At 33.5% G+C, this 25,365-nt stretch overlaps 18 protein-coding genes and 2 pseudogenes across 20 annotated transcripts, besides 1 other annotated feature; 6 read left to right on the top strand and 14 right to left on the bottom strand.

Annotated features, from left to right (window-relative positions):
- TVAGG3_0055440 (protein of unknown function, DUF4106 family) lies at positions 1-534 on the top strand (the record flags this gene model as incomplete). The annotated part of the gene is made up of 1 exon (XM_051221177.1): positions 1-534. One exon carries the CDS (start codon positions 1-3, stop codon positions 532-534), a length of 534 nt encoding a protein of 177 aa, XP_051106163.1.
- Positions 1-14,457: part of a mobile genetic element that runs on past the window's edge.
- TVAGG3_0055430 (uncharacterized protein) lies at positions 943-1,335 on the top strand (the record flags this gene model as incomplete). Its single annotated transcript, XM_051221176.1, has 1 exon — positions 943-1,335. One exon carries the CDS (start codon positions 943-945, stop codon positions 1,333-1,335), a length of 393 nt encoding a protein of 130 aa, XP_051106162.1.
- On the top strand, positions 1,366-2,602 carry TVAGG3_0055420 (annotated as a pseudogene). The gene has a single exon. A coding segment is annotated over exon 1 (1,237 nt).
- Positions 2,640-3,059, top strand: TVAGG3_0055410 (protein of unknown function, DUF4108 family; the record flags this gene model as incomplete). Its single annotated transcript, XM_001316365.2, has 1 exon — positions 2,640-3,059. One exon carries the CDS (start codon positions 2,640-2,642, stop codon positions 3,057-3,059), a length of 420 nt encoding a protein of 139 aa, XP_001316400.2.
- On the bottom strand, positions 3,076-3,333 carry TVAGG3_0055400 (uncharacterized protein; the record flags this gene model as incomplete). The annotated part of the gene is made up of 1 exon (XM_051221175.1): positions 3,076-3,333. A coding segment is annotated over one exon (258 nt), but the record flags the coding sequence as incomplete, so codon positions are not given.
- Positions 4,451-5,344, bottom strand: TVAGG3_0055390 (KilA, N-terminal/APSES-type HTH, DNA-binding family; the record flags this gene model as incomplete). Its single annotated transcript, XM_051221174.1, has 1 exon — positions 4,451-5,344. One exon carries the CDS (start codon positions 5,342-5,344, stop codon positions 4,451-4,453), a length of 894 nt encoding a protein of 297 aa, XP_051106160.1.
- TVAGG3_0055380 (organellar and viral DNA polymerase type B) lies at positions 6,538-7,479 on the bottom strand (the record flags this gene model as incomplete). The annotated part of the gene is made up of 1 exon (XM_001302632.1): positions 6,538-7,479. One exon carries the CDS (start codon positions 7,477-7,479, stop codon positions 6,538-6,540), a length of 942 nt encoding a protein of 313 aa, XP_001302633.1.
- Positions 8,379-8,717, bottom strand: TVAGG3_0055370 (uncharacterized protein; the record flags this gene model as incomplete). The annotated part of the gene is made up of 1 exon (XM_051221173.1): positions 8,379-8,717. One exon carries the CDS (start codon positions 8,715-8,717, stop codon positions 8,379-8,381), a length of 339 nt encoding a protein of 112 aa, XP_051106159.1.
- TVAGG3_0055360 (uncharacterized protein) lies at positions 9,291-9,491 on the bottom strand (the record flags this gene model as incomplete). Its single annotated transcript, XM_001302631.1, has 1 exon — positions 9,291-9,491. One exon carries the CDS (start codon positions 9,489-9,491, stop codon positions 9,291-9,293), a length of 201 nt encoding a protein of 66 aa, XP_001302632.1.
- On the bottom strand, positions 9,984-10,844 carry TVAGG3_0055350 (uncharacterized protein; the record flags this gene model as incomplete). Its single annotated transcript, XM_051221172.1, has 1 exon — positions 9,984-10,844. The coding sequence occupies one exon, from the start codon at positions 10,842-10,844 to the stop codon at positions 9,984-9,986; it is 861 nt and encodes a 286-aa protein (XP_051106158.1).
- TVAGG3_0055340 (uncharacterized protein) lies at positions 11,002-11,232 on the bottom strand (the record flags this gene model as incomplete). The annotated part of the gene is made up of 1 exon (XM_051221171.1): positions 11,002-11,232. The coding sequence occupies one exon, from the start codon at positions 11,230-11,232 to the stop codon at positions 11,002-11,004; it is 231 nt and encodes a 76-aa protein (XP_051106157.1).
- TVAGG3_0055330 (phage tail repeat-like family) lies at positions 11,278-11,862 on the bottom strand (the record flags this gene model as incomplete). Its single annotated transcript, XM_051221170.1, has 1 exon — positions 11,278-11,862. The coding sequence occupies one exon, from the start codon at positions 11,860-11,862 to the stop codon at positions 11,278-11,280; it is 585 nt and encodes a 194-aa protein (XP_051106156.1).
- TVAGG3_0055320 (uncharacterized protein) lies at positions 11,882-12,034 on the bottom strand (the record flags this gene model as incomplete). The annotated part of the gene is made up of 1 exon (XM_051221169.1): positions 11,882-12,034. One exon carries the CDS (start codon positions 12,032-12,034, stop codon positions 11,882-11,884), a length of 153 nt encoding a protein of 50 aa, XP_051106155.1.
- Positions 12,054-12,455, bottom strand: TVAGG3_0055310 (uncharacterized protein; the record flags this gene model as incomplete). Its single annotated transcript, XM_051221168.1, has 1 exon — positions 12,054-12,455. The coding sequence occupies one exon, from the start codon at positions 12,453-12,455 to the stop codon at positions 12,054-12,056; it is 402 nt and encodes a 133-aa protein (XP_051106154.1).
- TVAGG3_0055300 lies at positions 12,473-13,298 on the top strand (annotated as a pseudogene). The gene has a single exon. A coding segment is annotated over exon 1 (826 nt).
- Positions 14,458-14,910: 453 nt separating the features above from the next.
- On the top strand, positions 14,911-15,759 carry TVAGG3_0055280 (uncharacterized protein; the record flags this gene model as incomplete). The annotated part of the gene is made up of 1 exon (XM_001302629.1): positions 14,911-15,759. One exon carries the CDS (start codon positions 14,911-14,913, stop codon positions 15,757-15,759), a length of 849 nt encoding a protein of 282 aa, XP_001302630.1.
- A 4-nt stretch (positions 15,760-15,763) lies between these two features.
- TVAGG3_0055270 (serine threonine-protein phosphatase family) lies at positions 15,764-16,006 on the bottom strand (the record flags this gene model as incomplete). The annotated part of the gene is made up of 1 exon (XM_001302628.1): positions 15,764-16,006. One exon carries the CDS (start codon positions 16,004-16,006, stop codon positions 15,764-15,766), a length of 243 nt encoding a protein of 80 aa, XP_001302629.1.
- Positions 16,007-16,024: 18 nt separating this feature from the next.
- TVAGG3_0055260 (uncharacterized protein) lies at positions 16,025-16,387 on the bottom strand (the record flags this gene model as incomplete). Its single annotated transcript, XM_051221167.1, has 1 exon — positions 16,025-16,387. The coding sequence occupies one exon, from the start codon at positions 16,385-16,387 to the stop codon at positions 16,025-16,027; it is 363 nt and encodes a 120-aa protein (XP_051106153.1).
- Positions 16,388-18,141: 1,754 nt separating this feature from the next.
- Positions 18,142-22,857, bottom strand: TVAGG3_0055250 (guanylate cyclase protein; the record flags this gene model as incomplete). Its single annotated transcript, XM_001302627.1, has 1 exon — positions 18,194-22,852. The coding sequence occupies one exon, from the start codon at positions 22,850-22,852 to the stop codon at positions 18,194-18,196; it is 4,659 nt and encodes a 1,552-aa protein (XP_001302628.1).
- Positions 22,858-23,652: 795 nt separating this feature from the next.
- On the bottom strand, positions 23,653-25,365 carry TVAGG3_0055240 (guanylate cyclase protein; the record flags this gene model as incomplete). Its single annotated transcript, XM_001302626.1, has 1 exon — positions 24,007-25,365. One exon carries the CDS (start codon positions 25,363-25,365, stop codon positions 24,007-24,009), a length of 1,359 nt encoding a protein of 452 aa, XP_001302627.1.

Genomic DNA, 25,365 nt, shown 5'->3' with positions numbered 1-25,365 from the left:
ATGGCGGTGGCAGATGTGAAGTTAAATTCACCAACTCAAACAAACAGTCAAAGTGTTGTTGTCAATGTCAAAGGCAGAGATGTTGAAGTGGGGAAACCATACGAAGACGAAGATGGTATAACAATTGTTCCTGTAAAAGAACCAACATATCCTGAAGTTAACAGAGACTTAAGTTCTGTTGCAGATATTCGAAACGACTACCAACAACTGAAAGACAAACTTCAAACTCAGGAGAAGATTTGTCAAGCTTTAAGTATAATGTTAAACTTGGTCGAACACAACCCTGTAAAAGTGAACTCATATGTCATTGCACCTCATGAAGTTTTGAAAGAACTATTGAAACTTTTGACAGAGGCAGACGATATAAACATCAAAGAAATAGAACCCGACATTAGTTGCTGTGGTGTTTCATATAATGCCATTGACAAGATATACGTTATGAAAGGAGGTGAAACGTTGAACTTAAAATATAGTTTCCCAGACGTTATAAAAATATTTGACGACCACAACATTTCATTAAAATTTATTTGCTAAGTAAATAGCAGAAGACATAATGGTTTATACTATTACGACTAAAAACCCTGAGTCATATAATTCTATAACAACAAACTTACAAAGTCCTCAAGGACGATATTGTAAACTAACCTTAAACACAATGACGACTAAAGCCTGTTTTGCTCTTTTGACACCAGAAGACTTTATTGTTGTGAATGGTAAAAAATACTCCTTTGAAGATACTTACTCAGATATACCACCAACAGGTTTTGTTGACTTATTTAATACTTTAAGGACGGTGTAACATGTGCTGCAACTAGAGCAGGTTTCATTATGTTTGGATGTCCGACTGAGTTTACTATAAACAATATGAGCTATAATACAAAACTTATTTCTGGTTTTTACTACCAACAGTTTCCTATAACAGGAAAAGGTGTCATACAAGGAATGTCTATTCCATTGACATTAAGCACACCAATCTTATATATCGTTTCAAACTTAGGTTCAAAGTGTTATTCGAATGTCGACAGAAACTATTATGACCAAAAGATACTTATGCGTATAAACAATACTTTCTCTGCTGGTTTGCCTATTGTTCATTCGAATGCAGAATTTTCAACCTTAGTGAACTCAAACACTTTGGCAAGTATAACGTTGACATTAGTTGACGCAAACTTTGTTCCTGTAAAACTTTTATGTCCTATGTATTTGTCAATGACGGCAGAAAGTTTCGAATTGGAAGATGCAACTGGTGAAAGTATTGTATTACAAGAACAACTTCAACAACAAATAGCTCAAGAACAACAAATGCAACAAATGGAACAACAAAGTCAAGAATAAAAAAATAATATTTTTTTTATTTTTATAAAAATGTACAGAATAGATGTTTCAGATTTTTATGACTTCCAAGCATTCAGAAATATGTGTCCATTTAGAGACTATAACAAAGCAGTCGAGAATTTGAAACGTTTAGTCATTTATGTTGACTCTGCCCCAGAATGTTATGTCATGAAAGAATGGGATGTTGTCTTTAACAAAACCAAGAGCAACAATAGTGTCTGAACAAGAATGTAGACAGAAACTTAAGAAAATAAAAGTCGTACAAGTTGGAATGAAGATGTTAGATGCTTGGGATATCTTATTGTCAAAGTTAGAAGATTTTTCAGTTCGAGGTATAAAGTTCTATACACCTTCTCCAAACTTCTATTCTATCTTCACTGGATATAAATACGAACAAGTAGAATGGAAAGAAAATATTATAGAAGCTTGGTTAGACCATGTCAAAGAAATTATATGCAATGGAAACGAAAAGGTTTATGAGTATATCTTATGTTGGTTTGCAAATATCTTACAACATCCAAGTGCTAAAAATGAAACTGCTCTCATTATAATTGGAAAACAAGGAACAGGTAAGAATACTTTCTTTACAGATATCTTATGCAAACTATTAGAAGGTTATTCGAACCCTAATATGACAAACTTAGAAAACATCTGCGGTAAATTTAACTCTTCAATTGAGAATATGAAACTTATAGTTTGCAATGAACTTCAAAGTATAGATACAACAAAAGTTTTGAACTCAGATGCTTTGAAGAGTCTTATAACAGACAAAGTTGGAGTTGTTGAAAGAAAGTATAAAGACCAAAGAGTTTGTGAAAATGTTGCAAACTTCATTATGGTTTCAAACAATGCTGTTCCGATGAAGTTAGAAAGTTCTGACAGAAGATATGTAGTTGTCAGAACGTCAGAAGCTCATATGCAAGATACAGAATATTTTGACGACTTAGCAGAAACTTTGACATCTGACTTTTACAACCACTTGTTCTCATATTTCATGACATTAGATATTTCTAAGTTCAATCCAAGACAAATTCCACATACCGAAGAGAGACAAACATTGTTAGAAGCAAACAAGAGTGTATATGAACTGTTCATAGATGAAACTGACTTTGTGTCATTAGATGAAAGGTCATTGTACGATTCGTATAAACAATATTGTCAAGAATATGGTTATATGACAGCTTCTAAACGAACATTCTTGGCAAATGTCAAAAGTCTTTTAGATGTTCAGAATGGTGTATATACAAAGAAAACTTTTTCTGAGTAAATTTTAAAAAAAAATATTTTTTTATCCGATAGAAAAGATGACAAAATTCATCTCAGTAAACAAGTACATGTCAGGACTTAAAGAAGAACTAGACCCATTCACATATTTGAATGTTTACTTCTACCATTTTGAAAAGTCTTCATTCAGCAAAGTTTGGAACATCGAACCAGTTAAGTTTGCTATTGTGACTAAAAATGGTGCGAAATTTGAAGACTTAGACATAGAAGGTTTGTTAACAGTCAAAGAAAGTTTTGACAGAAGGTTCTCAAACCTTAAAGAAGGCAAAGCATACAAACTTGTTATACCTTATGAACCAAAGAAAGCAGACGACTATGAATATTATGAGTCTAAAGTTGTAGAAGTTCAAGGTAAATTGGGTAAAAAGATTTTAGAGTCTAAGCCAGTGTTTACTCCTAAAGAGGAAGAGAACATTGACATTGACCCAGAAATGTTCTAAAAATAAAATTTTATTTTTACATGTCAAATTTCTTTTTCTCTGGAATTGGTTCAGGTTCTTTCTTCTCTTCTTCTACTTTCTTTTCTTTCTTTTCTCTCTTCTTCTTTTCTGGTGGAGATATGTCAAATTTCTCAGAACCATATTTATGTAAAAGTTCTTTGTCCTTTAATAGCTCATCTATTCTGTTTTCTATTTCATCTTCAAGAACAGCGCATGTGTCTTCTTTGCATTCTAAGAACTTTTGTTGGACTTCATCTTTCCAATCGGTGTCATCTCTGTCAACAGTCTGTCATTGACAATTTTAAGACTGCTCTGCTTAATGTTTTATGGTTCTTGTCATATTCCCAGAAACAGAACTTTAGAACAAATTCCCCTTTCTTGTTTACACTATGTAAGATTTTATGGTCGACAGATGTTTTGCTGTCGAAAAGCTTGTCTCGAATATAGATAGCGAAATCGCTCGACATTTTCTAAAAGATAAAAATTTTAATTTTCTAAAATATGTTAGAAAAAAAGTTTGCTGACATTGACAAGAAATTTGAGAATGTTTTAAACAAGAACAAGAGGAAGTTAGAAAATGCTCAGATAAAGCCTATACATGACAAGTTCTTATTTGCTCAGAATGGTATAACAGGTCTAATTGCACCACCTGGGTCTGGTAAGACTTTCACTTATCTTAAAATGGCTGCACAACAACAAGAACTAGATGAGAAGAACCCTTCTATGAGTTAGTTGTTATTTGTAGTACTTCTGGTCAAATTTGACCAACCGTCAATTCGTTCAAAGATATTATAAAGAAGTCTAAGTTAGTATGTATATAAGGATACTGAGTTTTGATTGGATAAAGAAGTACCAAAGAAGAGTTTTGAAGTATAATGCTATAAATGAGTATATAAATTCTAATTTAAAGACCCAAATGAGGAAATGCAGAGAATATTAGAGAAGAAACACTTCAGAAACAAACAGAAAGAGATAGAATACATTTCGAAGAAATTGCAATCTTACGATTGGAAGACTTACCCTCATAGATGTCTTCTTATTTTAGATGATTTCGCCTTCATCCTTTGTTAAAGAACAGAGAACAAGATATGTGTCGAATTCTTAAGAAGCTCAGACACTTTAACATCTCAACAGTCGTAATATGTGTACAGACAGCAAAGAGTTTAAGTAAGGATGTTAAAAGAATACTTACTGACATAATACTTTTCCCGGATTGTCCGAAGACGATTTCATGGAACTTATGAAAGAGTCCATGGCAGGTAAGTTTGACAGACATGAACTATGGGAGAAGTACAAAGTCATACAAGACCCTCATACTTCTTTCAGAATTCATATCTACGCAAACAAAGTTCAAATTGTAAAAAGTCAAGCTTGAAAAATAAAGAGTTCATTTACTCTGCTTGTTTGAAGTTGTCAAAATACTCTGTTATTTTTTCTTTCAGTAGCGGTAAGTCTTCTTTGAAGGTAAGTATTGTACAACCTTTCATATCATAGTGTGTTTGAGGTAACGTATCTTGAACTATTTGTTTCACATCTTCATTTGGGGTCATTGAAATCGGTAAGTTTTCGCGATAGAACCAATTTTTGTCAGATTTGTAAATCTTAGCTAAGTCGTAAAAGCTTTTGTTGTTTCTTCTGACTAAATGCAACATAACCATATCTCTGTCTTCTTCATTTTCCATCTCTTCAGTATAAATCATATACTTATAGTTCTTTTCCTTTCCTTTTGGTACCGAACGTGGTATTCTTTTCTGAATGCTTTTGTCTTTTGCTTCAAGCTTGTTTTCCATCTCTTCACGTTCTTGTCTATGAATTTCGTCAAGAAGTCTGTAAATATACCAAGCATAACGAGCTGAAGCCCACATTGCAACAGCATTTACAAGAAGTCTATGTACATAATATCCTCTCAAACCGTTTGGCAATTTTTCACGATTTTCATAGAGTTTTGGCGACTGGGGTTTTTTAACTACTCGCTGTTCTTCACTGTTTTCATAGAGTTTTGGCGACTGCGGTTTTTTACTTACTCGCTGTTCTTCACTGTTTTCAGAAAAAAGTATGTCTCGCTGTGCTTCGCTCAAAAGTTCTTGTGTGCTTTGGTTCCTAAACCAGTCTTGTGGTTTCTTATTGTCGGGTGCAAAACATGCTGTCAAAATACTTTGCATTTGGTACATATCGTCTTTGACCGAACGAATGAGACGGAGTTGTTTGTTAAACTGAACCCACTCATATTCTTCATTTATAGCTTCATGGACTATAACTGTTGTTGTGTTCTCTGTTGTTGACATATCTGTCTTTACATACAAAATAAAAAAATTTGTTAGAAAAAAATTAGCGTTATTTTCTGACTTTCACAAAAGACCAAAAATAAACGCTTTACATGTATTTTTCAGCAACTTCGTCAAATAATTTTATAGCTTTATCTATCTCATCTACTTCAAACGTTTCTTTACCTTTCGTGGGAGCACCATACATTTTCTCAAACTTTTCAAGTAGTTCTGTTTCTGCAGCTCTCATATCATTAACAAACACAACCTTGACTCTATTGACTGTACTGTCATATCTTTGAGTTATATTATATTGTCTTCCTATCTTATATCTCTTTGTATTGAAGTCCTTCGGTTTCTGAACGATGTAAAGTAAGCCTTCACTGCAACGTTCCGTATCGAATGAACCATAATGTTATGAAGTTATATCCAACAACTGGGTCTAACCATAACAAAACTATTGGTATAAGACTTTTGTCTATAAGATATGCTCTTGTTCCATGAAATGCTACTGATATCATAAGCTCAGGATTTCTTGTCAAAATTTTCTGAGTAGAAGCAATTCTAACCCAGTCCTTCGTCTCTTTCCAGATGGAGATAAAATGTCTGACAAAGAATATTTGTTGTATTTCTTTGAGTATCTTACGTTTAAATCACCTATTCTAACCACTTTGGTGTCATTGTCTATCTTTCTAACTGTTTCAAACTCATTGTTTGACATTTCTGTCTTTACATACAAAATAAAAAAAAATAAATAAAAATAAAACTAACTTTATTTTTTCTATCTTAAGGAAATTCACGATTTTCATACGGAATCTCTTCTCTCGGTTTTCCGAGGGAAGCAAGCATATGCCCTAAAAATTATTTTACTCAGAATTTTGTTGCTGAATTCAGCAAAAATAATGTTTAGGGTAGAAGGTTAGATCTCACCTGTTTTCTCACCTCTTTTCTCACCTCATGAATTTTCATGATTTCATCGTACATGTTTTGTCAAGACTTCTTCGTACATGTTTTGTCAAGACTTCTTCGTAAATGTTTTGTCAAACATGAACGTAAATGTTTTGTCAAGACTTCTTCGTACATGTTTTGTCAAGACTTCTTCGTAAATGTTTTGTCAAGACTTCTTCGTAATGAGCGTAAATCAGACAAAAATATATTTTAGGTGAAGTGGTGAGATCTCACCCGTTTTTTCACCCGTTTTCTCACCTGTTTTTTCACAAGCGTTTTACATGAATTGTACGATGTATATTTGAAATCTTAAACAGTTTCGTAGCTTCTATTTCTTCTTTTAGTACATCGAATGTTTTAACGATACCGAAAGTTTCTTTATACTTCTTCTTGACGTCAGATAGAAGGAAATCGTCAGCAGTTGGATAGTTTTTGTTCAGAAATTCTAACATGTCTATTTTATTTTCTACCGGCTTCTCTGCTTCTTTCTTTAAGTCTGCATAGTCGTTTCTCATACGTTCTATCTCTTTGACTGAGTAGTTATATTTCCTCATTGCTGCTTTACATTTAGAACATTGCGGGTTCATTTTTGCGTTATACATTGAAATAAAACCAGCTAGAACAACTAAGGCGTCAATGGTTTTCTTTAACTCAAAAGCTGCTGGTTTTAACTGTTCATGCCATACCTTACCTCTTCTATCTTTATCTCTTATTTCCCAAACACATTTTGCAACTAACGAAACAAAGTTGTCGTAGGTCTTAAATTCTTCAGATTTATATATGTCAGAAACATTCTTATATACCATGTCGCAATCTTTGTCCATAACTTTATGGTTGCAATGAAAACCAAGGAATTCATAATTTACTTTACGTATGAATTTCTTTATTTCTACTGAGTCAGTTGGTTTCACTTCTATTTCGTCGAATTCAGGAATAGTTAGTTTTTGCTGTTGGATTTCAGGCAATTTGGGTAAATGGTCAATAATGTCCTGCATTTCATAAAGATACTGTTCATTTGTTTCATCTTTCGCACTACAGTCTAAATTACTTGTTAAAAGTTCTTGCTTTATCTTCTGGATTTTTGTTTCAAAAGTATATGAAGAAGGAATAAAGCTTTTCATTTCTACTAACATAGATGTTGGATTCATGACTAACGAGTTAGGTGCTGTTGTTGTTTGAAGTGTTGTAGAACCTATTGTTGAAATCATATCTTTACATACAAAATAAAAAAAATAAATAAAAATAAAACTAACTTTATTTTTTATTTCGGGAAAATTCATGAAAATTCAAGAGGGTAGAAAACGTGTTAGAAAATGTGTTAGATCTAACCATCTACCCGACATTCTCGTCAAATACAAAAAAATGAAGAATAAATAAAATAAAACTAACTTTATTTTTTCTATCTTAAGGAAATTCATGAAAATTCATGAGGTGAAAAAACAGGTGAGATCTCACCACTTCACCTAAAATATATTTTTGTCTGATTTACGCTCATTACGATGAAGAAGTCTTGACAAAACATTTACGAAGAAGTCTTGACAAAACATATACGTTCATGTTTGACAAAACATTTACGATGAAATCATGACAAATCATTTACGAAGAAGTCTTGACAAAACATTTACGATGAAATCATGAAAATTCATGAGGTGAGAAAAGAGGTGAAAAAACGGGTGAGATCTCACCACTTCACCTAAACATTATTTTTACTGAATTTAGCAACAAAATGAACGAGGTCAGGATGTATGTAAATACCTTTGAATTCATTCATAACACCCTTTGTAAGCTCATAAAATGTTTGTTTTGAGGTCGAGCCACTTTTGGCTCCACCGTATTCTTTCAACCAAAACTCAAGAATTTCCTGCATGAATTTTGTATAAAAAGCAACCGTCTGAATTCCGGCGGTTGCTATATTCTTCACAAAATGCCTTATAATTCTCTTCCCAGGACTTATTTTCCAACAACTTTCTAAAGTCTTTCCTAAACTGACTGACTGACTGACTGACTGACAGCACAAAGTGGCTTAACGAAAACATTAATATATAAAATTCATGAAAATTCAAGAGGGTGAGAAAACAGGTGAAAAAACAGGTTAGATCTAACCTCTTCACCTAAAATATATTTTTTGGTCCGGGAACAACTTTCTCTCAATTGGAGCTGTAGCATACTCTTTGCGTAAACGGTTCAGACCTTCTTCGAAGTCTTGGTCTCTCTTCGATTTGGATTGAGATTGGAATTGCTGGGGTGGAGCTTGCTGGAACAACCAAGGGTTGAGGAAGTAAGGCATAGGCTGAGGAGGGTAGTTCGGGAAGCCTTGTGGTAGGTAGTAACCTTGAGGTGGAAATTGGTAGTAATTCGGAGGTACTTGCTGGAACTGAGGTGCAGGGGCTGGTGCTTTAGGTTCCTCTGGTTTGGGAAGGCGTTCAGGAAGAGGAACGTCGGACATTCGTTTGTGTCCTGTCGGAAGGAAAAACTTTTCCTGTCGGAAGGAAGAACTTTTTCTGTCGGAAGGAAAATTTTTTCCTGTCGGAAGGAAAATTTTTTCCTGTTGGAAGGAAAAACTTTTTCTGAAGTTCGACCAAAAAGTTCTCAATTTTCGAAAATTTGAATGGTTTACGGACGGACAACTGGAAGAGTTCTTCCTGTCGGAAGGAAAATTTTTTCCAGTTGTCGGGAAAATATTTTCCTGTCGGATGGAAGGACTCGGAATGCCAGAAGGATTTGACGAGGCAGTTTACCTAATTTAAATTAACGAAAACATTAATATATAAAATTCATGAAAATTCATGAAAATTCATGAGGGTAGAAATGAGGGTAGAAATGAGGTTAGATCTAACCATCTACCCTAAACATTATTTTTTGGTCCGGGAACAACTTTCTCTCAATTGGAGCTGTAGCATACTCTTTGCGTAAGCGGTTCAGACCTTCTTCGAACTCTTGGTCTCTCTTCGATTTGGATTGAGATTGGAATTGCTGGAACATCCAAGGGTTGGTGGGACGTCGGACATTCGTTTGTGGCTTAACCGTCGGACCACCAACGATAAAAATCTCTGCTACTAGCAGTACTGCTACTGACAGTAGCAGTACTTTTACTGACAGTAGCAGTACTTTTACTGACAGTAGCAGTACTTTTACTGACAGTAGCAGTACTTTTACTGACAGAAGCAGTACTTTTTCTGACAGTAGCAGTACTTTTTCTGACAGTAGCAATGGACAACATCGAGCCATTAGATGAGGCAGTTTACCTAATTTAAATTAACGAGCTTGTTAAAGACTACTTGCGCAAGGTCATGAAGCCCAAGGTCAAGTTCACCACTATTTCTGGAAGGGCTGCCTTGAATCTCGAGACTTCGACTGGAATTCCAATTGAGGTACCAGAAGGCACTCCTTTCGACGACATAAAGGACGCCAAAAGAGAAGCCATTATAAAGTTCTTTGCCAAGCGTCCTTGGATAAAAATACCAAACAGAGAGAGTCCAATTCCACGAATTATACAAATTCTCAAGGGTCTCCTTCACTTCTCGGGTCAGCCGTTCTACATAACCTCAGAAGGCGACATCCAACCAGTTCAGTAAACATCTCATTTTAACTCACCTTTTTTATGTTTTTTGTGAAAGTGTCAAAAATAAATTGTTTTCATGAGTTTTCTACGATGTTAGAAAAGTGGTTAGAAAACGTGTTAGATCTAACATGCTAACATAAACATTATTTTTCAATACTTTTTCAGCACTTTTCTGTAGTTATATATGAAAGACAATTCGAGATAAAAGTCATAGTACAATGGAATAATATGTTGCACACCATTTGTTGTGAACCAAACTTGAAAGTCAGAGAAACTGTTACTAGGTGGTTCGTAGAATTTAGAAGCAAAGTCATAAAAGTCCTTACCAATACATAGAAAACTATTGTTGCTTGAACTGAAACTTGCATGACACATAACATTTTGAGGGTCAAACACGTTTCTATAAACCATCAAATCTGCTGGTGGAAGTATAAATTTAAATGGACCATCTGGTGGTAATGGTTCGTTCTGGTTTAGTAACCGAAGAAATTGTGCCCAAGAACGTTTGTCTACTTTCCAAAATAAAAACTCTGTATCTCTTGGAGGGTTAATTTCAATCTTTTGAAATGAAACGGTGGAGTTCATCTTGTCATATTCTAGTTTCAGATAGTATGTTCCATTTAGTAAAGAGTCGTATTTTTCTTGAAATTCCCAATAATATTTGTTCATTTGAGTTTGAAAGTCATTTAGAGTTTTCTCAAGACTTTCGTCTGAACGAACTGTAAAGATTCTCATTTCGTCAAATTTGTCTATTAGACCATCAGAACCTTTATACTGCCCATGAAAATATACTGCGAACATAAATGCGTTAGTTCTATTTGAAAACAAAACTCTTCTAAATCCTATTGCCTTTGCATCTGAAGGACTTTGAAGCCAACGAATTGGATAGTCAAACCTGTATGCTCGGGATGAAATTTCTTCATCTGAAATAGTCCTACCAGCATTTGTAAAGATATAGTCTAACGGTTTTGTATCTGCTACTTTTGTTCTTTGTTTTTCAACCTGAAGCATTTAATATATGTAAAAATATATTGTTTTAAAATGGTATGCCATTTCATATTTCTCATCTAACAAACAAGTTTCCTTCAACTTGAGGTTCACTAACAAACTCAGCGTACATTTCAAATAAAATAAAAAAATGTCACTTTTTTAAAATAAATTTTTTACTTCATGCAATGTTTAACACATCGAAAGGCATGTCCATAAGACGTTCTTCTTCTAACCTCTCTAGTCTGTTTGGATAATTGGCACGTGCTGTTTCCAAATCCATTTCGTAGCGAAGACCAGACAATTTGTCATAGACTTTTATGGGTCTTCCCTTCCTATATTTAAAATTCTTCGAAACTCTCCAACCATATCTTTGCAACTCTGCTTTTATTCTAGCAGACTTTCTATCCATTCTATATGGGGGCATTTTTATAAAAATAAAAAAATATTTTTTTCTTTACTTTACATAACCGCCTGCTGCCATAAGTCTTTGACGCCAACCCATACCAGCTAATGAAGGTTGACTTGGTTTAGTTTGGAAACTAAACTTTGGTTTTGGTTTATCTTCAGTTTTTGGTTTTTCTTCTTCTATCGGTTTTTCGTCACTTTTCGGTTCCTCTGACTTTACCTCACCTGCAGGAACAGTTGTGTCGTCAACATCTTCATAAATATCATATGCCATTTGTTTTTGTTTTCCTTTCAACTTTTTGTGTTTGTTGTAAAGTTTAGAATATTTCGACTCTAAGTCAATGAGATGTTCTATAATGAACTGTTGGTCAGTGAAGTAAACTTTTCCATCTGTTGTCTCGAAAGCTCCTTCAGACTTCAATATTTTATTTGTGAGAGTCTGTTTCTTTTTTGAGATACTAGCCGTTCCATTTTTATGAAAAGTGACTTTGTAGTTAGGGTTTGTATTTCCAGACCTGGCACTTTCTATTATTGAATTTTTCTCTTCATCTGTAAGTTCTTTGACAGGTTTTGACAATGGTTCTGAACTTTTTGTTTGTGGTGTCAAATCTACCGTTTCAACTTCTTCGGTCATTTCATCTCAGTAAAAAATTTTAGTTTGGTTTGTTTTCAACTGGTTGTTGTTGTTTTTTAAGTCGGTCTAAAACTTCCTGAGGTATAGGAAGAACTTGACAAACACGTGGTGTAACTGCTGGAAGTCGACAAATCCATCTTGAACCCATTTGTCTCAATGCTGTATTGTTCATTTCATCTCAGTAAAAAATTTTACATTCCCCACGTTTGAGGCGGTTGAGGTTGGTTATTGTTTACCCATTGTTGTGCATGGTTATATCCTCTGTTAAAGAATCTTTCACCTTGGTCCATATAGTGTCCTGCTTGGTTATAGTAGTCATTTGCTTTGTTATAATAGTTTCCTGCTTGTCTTCCTACATTGTCCATCCATCCTTGAACTTTTCCTCTTGTTTCAGGATTTGGAATAAGATTTGTTGCATCTCGTGCTACATCCCAACCTTTCTGTACAGTTTGTATAATAGGTTGTGCTTTCTCTTTCAGTATACCTAATGTACTCAAAATCTTCCTTCCAACTCCAAATACACCTCTAGCTATTGTTCCCACTGCGGGCAAAAATCTGGATGCAACTCCTGCTAATGCGCCAAATAAACCCATTTCTTATGGGTTAAAAAATGACGAATCCAAACAAGGACCCCTATGTTTCTAAAGCGACAAAGAAAGCACTCATGATAAAAATCTTTAGTTCAACACCAAATGCTTGGTTTATGGATATCTTGGAAAACATTCCGAGGTATAGAGAAGATGGACCACCATACTGGTTAATATTTGTTGGTCAAAACACAAGATACTGTGAAGCCATACCATTATGGTCCAAAATATTTTAGATGTGAAAACTGCTTTGACAATATTCGTTGACAAATACCATCCAACAAAACTGACATCTGACTGTGAAAGTTCTTTCAAATCAGATGATATTAAAAACTATCTGCGTTCAAAAAATGTAAACCAATATTTCATTGTCGACCAAAACCATTCTGCTCTTGGTGTCATTGACGGTTGTATAAAAATGTTAAGAGACTTAAACCAACCACAAGGTGGTGAAGCAAATGAAATGTCATATGACGACAAGTATAGACACTTCTCCATGGCAAAGATGAGACAAGTTTTAAATATTTACAATAACCGTAAACAAAAAGGTTTGGGAAACCACTCCCCCGAAGAAATGAAAAACAACCCTGACTTAGAGAAAGACTATATATTTAATAATTTAGTCAAAAGAGACAAACAAGAAAGAATGCCGGGCTTCAAACTTCAGAAAGGTGACAAAGTAAAAATAGAAATACCTAAACGCGACCCATATGAAAATACTATTGACTATGACAACAATGGGAACTCGACAGGTACTCACATTCGTGTTCGTAAAAATAGAAGAAAGTATACAAGAGAATATTATGAAGTTTTAGGCAAACATGGCAAAATGTACACACTGCAAGCAGAAGATAAAACTACTATTGCCAGACCTCGTTTCAAAACTTGTCAAAGTTCAAGGTGGTATACTTTCAAAGACAGTTCCTAACAAATATAAGACAACTCCTGACGAATATGCTAAAGAAGTTGAAAATGACGACTAAGCAATTCTATACCATGCGTAAACTGTCATGTAAGGTGGCATGTATTCTTTACTTTGTCCCGTTGTTTGCGTATATCCTGAAACGTGATGTGTATGGTTTCCTCCTCCCTCAGTGTTACTCCAGTAACAATTTATAGCAAACTTAACGTTGTCTTTAACATCATATCCTTTACCTTTTGTCATTGCTGACCAATCCCAATATCTATGCTTATGCCAACCTGCTTGAGATGTACTTAAATCTATGTAGTGACTGTGTGCAGGTAAATTTCACCTGAAATCGTTTTACTTCCACCTGTTTCCTTTGAAGAGTTTGCACAATACAAAAACCTGTCGACTATTTGAGTCCAAGTTCCAAAAACCAAGTACTACTTCTGGTCTGGTAGAGTTCATTGACGTATAAATAGAGCCTATAGGATATAATGTTTGAAGTATTTCTGTCTTTAATGTTTGAAGCTCTGTTTTGTCTGCTTTCTTGTCATATAAATCTTGAGCAGTGAATTTAATATTATGTTCATCCTTCATGACATAAACATCTTTACATCTAATGTTTCTCATCGTCGTTATGTCGTCATCCGATGTTAAACCTTGTGGAAAGTTAGGAGGTTTACAATATAATGCATCCCCACCAGTTTCTTCAACCGTTCCTTCAATACTTTCTATAGCAACAGTTGTGAAGAAATCATGTGTATGGTTCTTGTCTGCTTTCTTTTCAAGGCTAACGTTTAAGTCTGTTATTTCAGAAGATGTATGTGTATGTCCAACGTCACTTTTCCTGTTTAAGGTTTCTTGTAAGTTTGTAATATTTGCAATGGTATGTGTATGTCCAACGTCACTTTTCCTGTTTAAGGTTTCTTGTAAGTTTGTAATATTTGCAATAGTATGTGTATGTCCAACGGCACTTTTCCTGTTTAAGGTTTCTTGTAAGTTTGTAATATCAGATATAGAATGTGTATGAGTCTTATCTGCTTTTGTCTCTAATGTTTCCTTAAGACTTGGTATTTGGTTAATATAATGTATATGAGTCTTTTTAGAATATTCGTTTTCAGCTCTTGTCACTTCACTTGACATTTTATTGTCAACATATGTTTTGTCTGCTAGTTCAGGATGAGTATGTTCTTTTGTTGCATAAGCATTGTTAGCTCTTTCTTCTTCTTTTGCTATTGCATCGTCTACATATTCTTTGTCAGCTTTGTTGTCAACATCTGCCTTCAAAAGAAGTTCATTTATAGGTTTCTCGTTTAAAGTTCCTTTTGTTGGATTTATACAGACAGTATGGTTCTTATTGTCTTGAAACAGAAACTCATCTGTCATTGGGTTTAATGTCAGTTTTAAGTTTCCTTCTTTCAATGACTCAGATATCTTAGAATAGTTTGAAAAGTTTGTTGTGTTCTTATTTAGAGCTTGCATAATGAGTTGTCGGTTGTGTTGTATTTCTCTCATGGAAGCAATATCTTTCGACATTTTTATTATAGATAAAATATGCTTCCAATAGAAAAAGAAAATTCAAGAGTTGCTACAACTAAACCATTAGATGAACTTTTTACTAATGTCGGTCAAAAGTTTGAGACAGAGACCGTAAAGCATGAAGGCTATCGTTTTGACTACCCATTAAGATGGCTAAGAGACCCATCTGTCACAAAAGCTATTGGCTTTCGTAGAATGAAGTTCATTTCAGAAGCCATACATGGTTTCCCATTTACGGTCGGTTTTGAAGTTCGATACTATAACAAAGAAAAACGTATGCATGAGAAATTTGAACAGGGAAAACTTTTACAAGTTAGTTTGCTTGTAAACTTAGAAACAACTCTTCAAGCTTTTCAAGAAAAAATAAACGATATCTATATCGAATATGCAAACCAGTATAACATTGACGAAGGAGAATACCATCTCGATATTATTTATGACAGGAAAAATGCAACTGTTAAAATCAATAAAATAGAAGACCTTGGAGAAAACGTTTATATTTCTACAAAATATAACAACTTGGCATGGTATAGATTTATGAGGATGTTAAATCAGCCTGCAGCATATCCAGTACACCCGGACTATTATGAAGTCGAAAACCCTAATGGAACATATGAAAATATTTTCGACCAAGATGCTATTATTGTTCATGCTTCATTTTCTGGCGCCCAAAACTCTTTCTTATGCTTGGCAAATGACTTTTACGAAAAACCTACAAAGTTATACGAACCACCAAGTGGAAGTATTTCAGACTTTCAAGTATGGTTTACTACAGATGGAAGAAAAAGAATAATTCCATTATACCATGCGTTTTACTTAGAACTTAGTTTCATATACAACTACTATCGAACGATAAAAATATAATTTTTTAATACGGTTGAGGTGTTGGATTTGGTTGCCAACTAGACTGTGGTGCAGGTTCAGGCTGTTGTATAACAGGAGCTTGCTCTTCTGGTTCAGGGTCTTTAGGTATAATACCAACGAACTGACCTACTCTTTTACCAATATTTTTGACTCCGTTCCAAATTCCTTTTCCGACAGATTTTATTCCATTCCATATACCTCTTCCAACATTTTGAAAGAAGTTTCCTATCTTACTGAAGAAACCCATTTTACTATATGTAAAAATCTAATGTCCGCCTAGTCTCTTACGTTTCCTGTTGAGTTCCATAGCATTCTTTAACTGGAGCTCATACATTCTGTTTCTCCTCTGGTAGAAAACATATTCTGGGTCAACTCCTGTGTTCGCGTCATCTGCATAAAGTTGTTTATATCCCACTTCAGGGTTTGTATAAAACTCTTTCCATCTCATATTTGCATACCATGGTGGCAAACCTAACGCAGCGTCATTTGACATGGCAGTTTGCATTTGTACATCTGTTGGCACTTGACCATAGTTTGCCATTGCAGTTTGTATTCTAACTTCATTTGGAATATTCTCTGGGTTTGGTTGTCCAGGTTGCTGTGCATTCGCTAAGTTCTGTGCGTCCATTTAATATTAGATAAAAATATCTCTTACGAGTACATATACTGAACATTTGCAGGCATTGGTTCATCTTCATATTCTCTGTACTTTTCTGCCACGTCAAATAAATAAATGACACAATGGAAAAAACCTAAAACAAGTAGTCCTATTTCAAACCACATTTACTTACTAATAAAATTTCTTTATTGTGACACTTTCTCCAGTTTATAGGACCTCTCTCATATTCTATCTTGTCATATATAAACTCATAGTCATGTATGTCCTCTAACCATCTCATAACGGTTTCCAAACCACTTTTATCGGATGTAAAGTAAAAGCATGGATGGTTATGTATAACGTCTAAAGTTTCTAAAGAGTCTCTCAAAGTCCAGTCTACTTGGTATTGAAAATCCCATGTGTTATAGAACGGCGGGTCCACTATAAAGAAAACATTTTCCTTGTCTTTATATTTTTCATACAACTCTGTCCAATGACATCTCACAAACTCTATACCCTCAATATATTTTTCTATGTTCTCTTTGAAAACATTTGTATAGTTAAGATATAAAACTTTTGACATAAGTGTTTCAATGTCATGAACTCTTATAGAACCACTATATAATAGTCTAGCAGATATACTATCCCAGTCTATATATTCTGCTTTTTTCAAAACCTCTCTCACAATATTTTTCTTATCTAATGGTATACGTTCCATCTTACCTATAGGTATCTTTTCTTTTAACTCTTTCAATATATTGTTTGTGTCTGGAATATGTTTGAGACGGTCCATATAGTTGTCGAAGTCATTGCATATAATCTTTGAGTCTGGGAATATTGTATGGCACAAATGGGATATATAGAAACTTCCACCGAACAAATCTACAAATATTAGACCATTCGGTAGTTTCTTAAGTTCTCTCAATATAATATCTTTACATCTACTCTTATTTCCAAAGAACGGTAACGGTGGTTTTGTAAAATTCATTTATATATAATAATAAAAATGTTTTTACCCGAAAAGTGACAGAAAAGTGACAAAGCATGAAAACATATATAATTTGTGAAAAGCGACACATTATATAATGTTTTCGACCCAGAAGACTAACAATTTTCCGAATAAAAACTTCATTTATACTAAACATCTTCAGGGCTAGAGGGCGCAACGCGCCTGGAAGCCCCACTACCTTTTTTTTTTCACTTTTTGGATCTGCAACTCTTTCAATTTTTCAGATCCATAGGAAAAAGTTTTGCTTATCAAAGTATTATCTCCTTGTTCTCTGGGCTTAAAATCTTATCATTCATGTATACCTATTCGGCCGAATAATAAAGTAAACTAACAAATTCTAAAATTCCAAACAATCTTTTTTGAAATTTTTATTTCTTTTTGAAATTCACAAAATAACAAACAATCTACTCTCAACTTACAAAAAACATGAATGAAAGCTCTGGCATTTTCTTTTGAATAATTCCAAAAATTGATTTGCTAAATTTGACTCTATTCCAAAATTTTAAGTTTCAACACCATTGAAGTTTTCATATGTTAGATTATTCAGTCAAGTTCAAATGCATTAAATGCTTGTGAAGAAATTTATCACTGATAATGTTGTTGTAGAGGAGATTAATAATAAATGATAGTGCAACTTAATTGTCAGTGATTGAGATATACTCTACTAATCACTACTGATGGTGTTGAACTCGGTAATAAAAATTATTATGAATAAATTTCAATACATAAATATATAGTTTTATTTAAATACAAACAGATAAAATAAAGCTAGATATAATACAAATAAAAATATTAAAAATATTAAACACTAAAATATGAAATTAAAGTTATGGTTCGACAAGATATGTGAACATCTTGCCACCTTTGACATCAATTTCGCCGCGTTCTTTGATGTCGAACTGTTGACCATAGATAAGTTCATAGACTGGACGTGAAATGTGGACTTTCATTGGAACACCTTTGTTCTCCATCTCGTGTGCGATGTTGATTGCTGGACCAAGAATTTCGAATGTTGGTTTCTCTGTACCAATAACACCGGCAACAATAGGACCACCGGTGTTGATGCCAACACGGATACGAAGCTTCTCGTTCTCTTTCTCGTCAATGTCAAGAAGTTTCTTGATGACTAAGCAGCCGAAGTCAACAACTTCTTTAGCATGGACTGCAGGTTGGTTAACTTCGTCGAAGATGCCACCTGCGGCCATGTAGCAGTCACCAATGCACTTGATCTTTGTCATTGTCTTGTGTGCATTTGTGATAGCATCGAACTCTTTGAACATGATGTTAAGCATACGCATGACATACTGTGCATCATGGCTACCACACCATGGTGTGAACTCAACAACATCTAAGAAGAGGACTGTAGCTGACTGAACACTGAATGAGATGTTCTTCTCACCTGCTTGAACACGTGGAACAAGCATCGCTGGAAGGATAGATGCAAGCATTGCATCTGACTTCTTCTTCTCTTCTTCAATCAATTTCTCATGTAAAACATTTTGTGTCTGATCTCTTCCTGAAAAGATTCTTCTTCCACAAACAGTTGAAGTAATGAACTGCAAGTAAACTTTAGTTCCATCTTCTTTCTTGTAGACAACATCAGTTCCTGTTGTAAACATTCTATGTAGTTTTTCGCTTTTGAATCTTTCAGGAACAAAGAAATCTTTTATGTTAGAACCAACAAAATCACTTTCTTTCGTATTAAACATTTCTACAAAAGCATTGTTAACAGAAAGAACTTTTCCTGTTTCATCTTGGCATACAATTACAACATCATTTAATCTGTTGACAACTTCATTTGAGAATCCTGAGTATTTATCATTATTATTATCCTTGATTTTGTTGTAACTTCCTGATATCAAATTCATTACTTTCTGGTCATTAATAATTGTGAAAATTGGACATCTCAAGAATTGCCACAAAGTGAATTTCATCAAAACTTCTTCACTTTTAATGGAAATCATCATAAACAAAGTAAACAAAGCAGAAATAACAATGAAAACAACAACAAATGTTATTAACTTCGTTTCCTGTCTGTTTACTTTCTTTTCCATGTTAGGAACCAAAGCAATTCCCGCTCTATAAAACAAAGCTTCATATAACTCCAAAGGACCAATTTGCCAAATATCAATAATGTTTTCACCTCTTGCTTGAGGCCAATGAGGAGGAGATTGTCTCATGAAGTTAACAATTCTCTTTAGATAAGAAAGAGCTGTATACATCTGTGCTTCTACACTGAAACAATGAACAGAATCTCTAACAGTTGTCGGTGGTTGTAATCCAATTCTACACGCCAAAATTTTATTTGCTTTATCCAAAGCATTTTTCATTCCTTCGAAAGGCAATTCGTCATCAGTCAAATTGCCAAATCTTACTCTGTGGAAGTATTCCAATTGTTTTGGTAAATAGACTTCTATACCTTCTATTTCTTGTTCAGTATCAATTACAGTGTCTTCGAAAATTTCATCATGTTTCTGCAAAATTATTTTGAACAATCTCGCCATCATTGAGAAAAAGAAAGTAATTGAACCATAGAGATAATTGATTTGATGGCAATCTCTATATACAGTTCTAGAAGAGTTCAAGAAACAATTAATAGTCAAGAAATATCCAACACAATTACTAATAACGATACAAATGAAACAAAACAAATTAAAATATTCCGAATTCGCGGAAACACCATCAGAAATACTTGAAAACAGTTTGATTATTGATTCTTCTTGTCTGTTTCCTTCTATATCTTTTTGAGACAAAGTTACTGACATTGTTGTTGTCAATCCTTTATCATTTGATTTAGAAAACGAAGAAGAAACACTGGATATCATTGTTTTTGGCAATTCACTGAAAACTTTGATTATTTCGTCTTTGTTTTGTCTTACTTTTCTTATTTGTAATGAAAAAACAACGAAATAAACTAAGATACAAATAAATATCAAACAAATCAAACAAATAATCAAAGCTTTTCTCCAATAATCATAAAACTCTTGTATATAATCAATCATTCTATCCAAAGCATCACTTGTTTCCGTAGTTATCAATTTGTTGTTGTTTCTAATTGTCAAACAATTACTTGATTTCGAAGCTTCAACATTCAAAACAGGATAAGTTTCTAAAAGTTTTCCAACGGAAGTACCAATCAAATAACTAATTTGGTAACTACTAGAATCACTAGAAGTATTATAAGTATTATTCAAATAATAATAAAATGTCAATTTCGGACTAAATAAATCATCACGAACTTTATCAACAAATTTATTGTTGTATTTGAAATTTCTCAATGGATAAATCAAAGTATTCGCATCTGATATACTTTGAGCCATGTAATTCAAGATATCGCGTGTTAATTCATTCCCTGAATAAGCCATATAAGTAAATCCTGGATCAAATTGTGCAGGAGGCATCAAAACTTGTGATAAATTTTTTGGATCTTTTATTTCTTGTAATAATAATTTTCCTGTAAAAGCAGGCAACGTATTCACTAAATTCCTCATGAAAGCAATGCCTTGCATGTAGTTTATTGGATCTTTAAGTTCATTGGAGAAGTAAATATAACAAATTCTCATGATTATAAATGGTAAAATTGATAAAACAAAAAATAAAATTATTGTTGAAAAATACATGAATTGAATTGATGGAATTTTGTGGGAATTAAGTTGTCTGGTCAATGAATTTATGGAATTAACAATCAAATCATCTTCTAATGATGTATCATCAATGTTAAATGACTCTGTTTCGATGTTTTGTCCTGAATCTGATGGTTGAGATTCTAATGAGACGTCGGGAAGGTTAGGAAAGGCTTCAATGCTTAGATCATGGACTACATCGCTTGTTATTCTGATTCCTCTTTGTAGTTTAGTAACTTGCTCCATTGTATTTTTATATGTTAAAGGATCTCCTTTGATTTCGTAAAGAAAACGAGCGTATTGACGAAGAATGAACTTGTTATTGGGATAAAGCATCTTTAAATGGTTGGCTTCGTTCTCACATTCGACAACTGAAACATATGCAGATTTGATCGAATGAAACATCTCGCTATTGGAACCTTGAAGTATCAGATCCCATATATTACGTAATCTGTTCTTTGTTTTGTTGAAATTCTTTTGGATCTTCGAGATTTTATTTTTGATTTCCGATGTAAAGCTTTGTTCACGCGTATTCGTAATCATTTGAAGGTTAGTAAGTATGATCTTCTGTAGGTGTTGATCTGTCTTGAATTGGTTGACGTTTTGATAGATAAAAGCCAAATTATTAATATTCTCCGGATAAATTGCAGCAAACTTGGCATAGACAAACCAGATACTGGCATTCTCTGGCCATTTCTCAACAGCAAGTTTAAATAAAGTGAAATCAATGCAAATCTGATGATTGTACATAAATCCGGAAATTATTAACTGTTTGAACTTTCCAGGAGAACGGACAAGGTCTATATCATTTGTCTCTGTGATCTGATCAAGAACTAATAAGTCCTTTGTTGCTCTTCTCTTTACAAATAAATAAGTTAGAGAAAACGTGACGATCAAAATTACGATGAAAACGATAAAGAAAATTTCATTCCATACAAAATTTGAGACCATTACGGGCGCAATTGAGGCAGCACAAAGAAGTATTCCAATAATAGATCCAGTTAATGCTAAGGCTTGGTCTTCGAGTCTTATGAATGTACCACACCTGAAGCATGTTGTCATATTAAATGCATATAAAATTATGCTAATAATTAAAATAATTAACGATGGAATGGAAGTTAAGCATGTATTCAACGAACAGATCAATGAAATGATAATAGTTGTAATCAATAGTTTGTTCTGTGGTCCTCCTTCTAGTGTTTGGAATGAAGATGCTCTGAATATAACTGTATTTGTATAAGTTTCAACGAAAATCCACGGGTAAAGTAAGATGATGATTAATGTGAGGATAATTGCAACTATATACTTGGCATCTGTTACTGCTTTTCCTGCAATGTACCTTGAAATTAATTCACCAGTAAAGTGAGAACATATAGGAAGCAAATAGAACGGCACGGAAGACATAAATATAGATAGGAGTATTGTTGATACTTTAGAAACCTTGCTTGTATATTTGTATCTAAACGCTGTTGCCACTAAATAAATTAAATTCAAGAACAATATTGCATCAAACACAAACAATATGATATATTCCTTATTCAAACTGTATTTAGGTGGGACAATGTGAAATAATATGTTGATTATGCTCATGGTATTGTAAGTTAACGTTCCTGGTTTGAAAATATCGTTATTTGAAGCCATGAAGGCAGGACCTATAAGCTGAAAGAATCTAACAATAGTTATCACCTTTAGAAATACTTGCAGGCGTGGAGAATACATGTCAAAATAATTAAATAAAGAAATTAGATTTTTCTCTAAAGTCTGTGTAAATGGAACATCAATTAATTCTTCATATCTACTTTCTTTTGATGATTGTAAACTGAACCCGGATGTTCCAGATGAAGATATTGGGATTTCTTCCATTTGCTCTGACGAAAAATGAAATTTGAATGTATCTCAATTTAAATTGAATGGTAAGTTTTTAGATTAAGATTAAAATATTAATCTAATTAGTATATCACATCTTTTCACTTTCATATTTTCTGTGAGAACCTAGCGGAATAAAAAAAATTCAAATGGATTGAGAACAACTAGCAAAAAATGAGTGCGAGCATTATGATAATATAAATTATCTGATATATGATTTAGTTGAAGGTTGTTTGTATTCTTTGAAAAAAGGATTTGGGAATGAACATTCCGACATTAGCTTTGAATTTTTGTTTACGGGTTTTTAGAATATTCAGAAAAAAAATTTAGTAAATAACAATATTAATAAATATAATAATATAGTACAATTTCATTACTTGCAATCGAAAATTCCATTTCTGTAGTTTTTCTTAACTAACGAGCACAAAACCTAAATGTATTCTATTTAATGTTTGTATATTTTTTATTTCAATGATATAAAATCCTCATTATATTTTGAGAGCGATAAATTTATGTCACTACGAATAAAATTCAATTGATCGATGTTTAACGTACATTAAAATATTGAATAATACGAAACAATATGATGCAATATATAGTTCTCTAAAATTTTTAAAAATTTCTCTTAAAAATTGAGAGGGAAAAACGATTTTCAATACTTTGACGGTGATTCGGTTAAAAAAGACATAAGTCTAAAAAAACTAGAATATGAAACAACGGTGGTATAAAAAATCTTGAATTAAAAAAAGATTATCATGGGCATCGTCTTCTCAACATCAAAATTGATAGACGATAATTTTTGATCGATCTCATACAATATTTTGGTGAAGACCTATTGTGCCGAGAAGAGAAAATCATTGCTCAATATAAAAACTATGAATGGACTTGGGCAAAGATTTTCGAATTAAAGTGCTATTTTGGATGGATACAAAAATTAAAATAATTTTTAACGCAGAATACATTTTAAGCTTCATACTGAAATTCTTACATTTTGTTCTATAAAACTTGATGAAAAATGAATGAAAATAATGTCTGAATATTCGTTTCGATATTTAATATAACTTATTAATAGCTATTTAATATCAAACACATGAAAAATTAAAATAAAGTATAACGTTAAATAATACAAACAAAAAATATAAAATAAAAAGTTATGGTTCGACAAGATATGTGAACATCTTGCCGCCTTTAACATCAATTTCGCCGCGCTCTTTGATGTCAAACTGTTGACCATAGATAAGTTCATAGACTGGACGTGAAATGTGGACTTTCATTGGAACACCTTTGTTCTCCATCTCGTGTGCGATGTTGATCGCGGGACCAAGGATTTCGAATGTTGGTTTCTCTGTACCAATAACACCGGCAACAATAGGACCACCGGTGTTGATGCCAACACGGATACGAAGTTTCTCGTTCTCTTTCTCGTCAATGTCAAGAAGTTTCTTGATGACTAAGCAGCCGAAGTCAACAACTTCTTTAGCATGGACTGCAGGTTGGTTAACTTCGTCGAAGATGCCACCTGCGGCCATGTAGCAGTCACCAATGCACTTGATCTTTGTCATTGTCTTGTGTGCATTTGTGATAGCATCGAACTCTTTGAACATGATGTTAAGCATACACATGACATACTGTGCATCATGGCTACCACACCATGGTGTGAACTCAACAACATCTAAGAAGAGGACTGTAGCTGACTGAACACTGAATGAGATGTTCTTCTCACCTGCTTGAACACGTGGAACAAGCATCGCTGGAAGGATAGATGCAAGCATTGCATCTGACTTCTTCTTCTCTTCTTCAATCAATTTCTCATGCAAAACATTTTGTGTCTGATCTCTTCCTGAAAAGATTCTTCTTCCTGAAACTGTTGATTGTGAGAATTCTAAGTAAATCTTGATTCCTTGTTTGTTGGTATAAATCAAGTTTGCTGTTGATCTAAATACTTTACTTACTTTTTCATCTGATTCAAATCTTTTTTCATTGAAGAAATCAACAATATCCATTCCTTCAGCTTCTTCTTGTTTGATTCCGAACATTTCTTCAAATGCGGCATTCACTGTAATGATTTTGTTACTTTCGCTGTTGCAAACAATTACGACATCATTCAGTCTATTAACAACTTCATTATGGAATTCAAGTGTTTTTTCAGTTGAGTCTTCCATTTGTAAATCGTAATTTCCTCCTAAAAGTTCCATAACTCTTTTGTTAGTAAATAAAACAGTGAAAGGAACTCTGAGTAATAATTTCAATGAGAACTTCATGATTTTGTCTTCTCTCTTTATAATTAAAACAGACGCAATTGTTACAATTAATCCCAAAATTATTACTAAATTAGTAAAGAGAATTAATGTTTTTCTATATTCTCTTACCTTTGCTCCTATTGTACCAGCTAAGCTTTCGCCGGTTGGATAAACCAAAGCCTCATATATCTCAATTGGTCCTATCTGCCATAATTGATAAATTCCATCATTTCTTGGTAATGGGAAATGTGGATTTTCGGCGACTGTCAT

The sequence above is a fragment of the Trichomonas vaginalis genome, chromosome IV, assembly GCF_026262505.1.
Source record: "Trichomonas vaginalis G3 chromosome IV, whole genome shotgun sequence".
Lineage (NCBI taxonomy): Eukaryota > Parabasalia > Trichomonadida > Trichomonadidae > Trichomonas > Trichomonas vaginalis.
The sequence above is the reverse complement of the archived record's forward strand: the minus strand, read 5'-3'. Positions and strand labels throughout refer to the sequence as shown.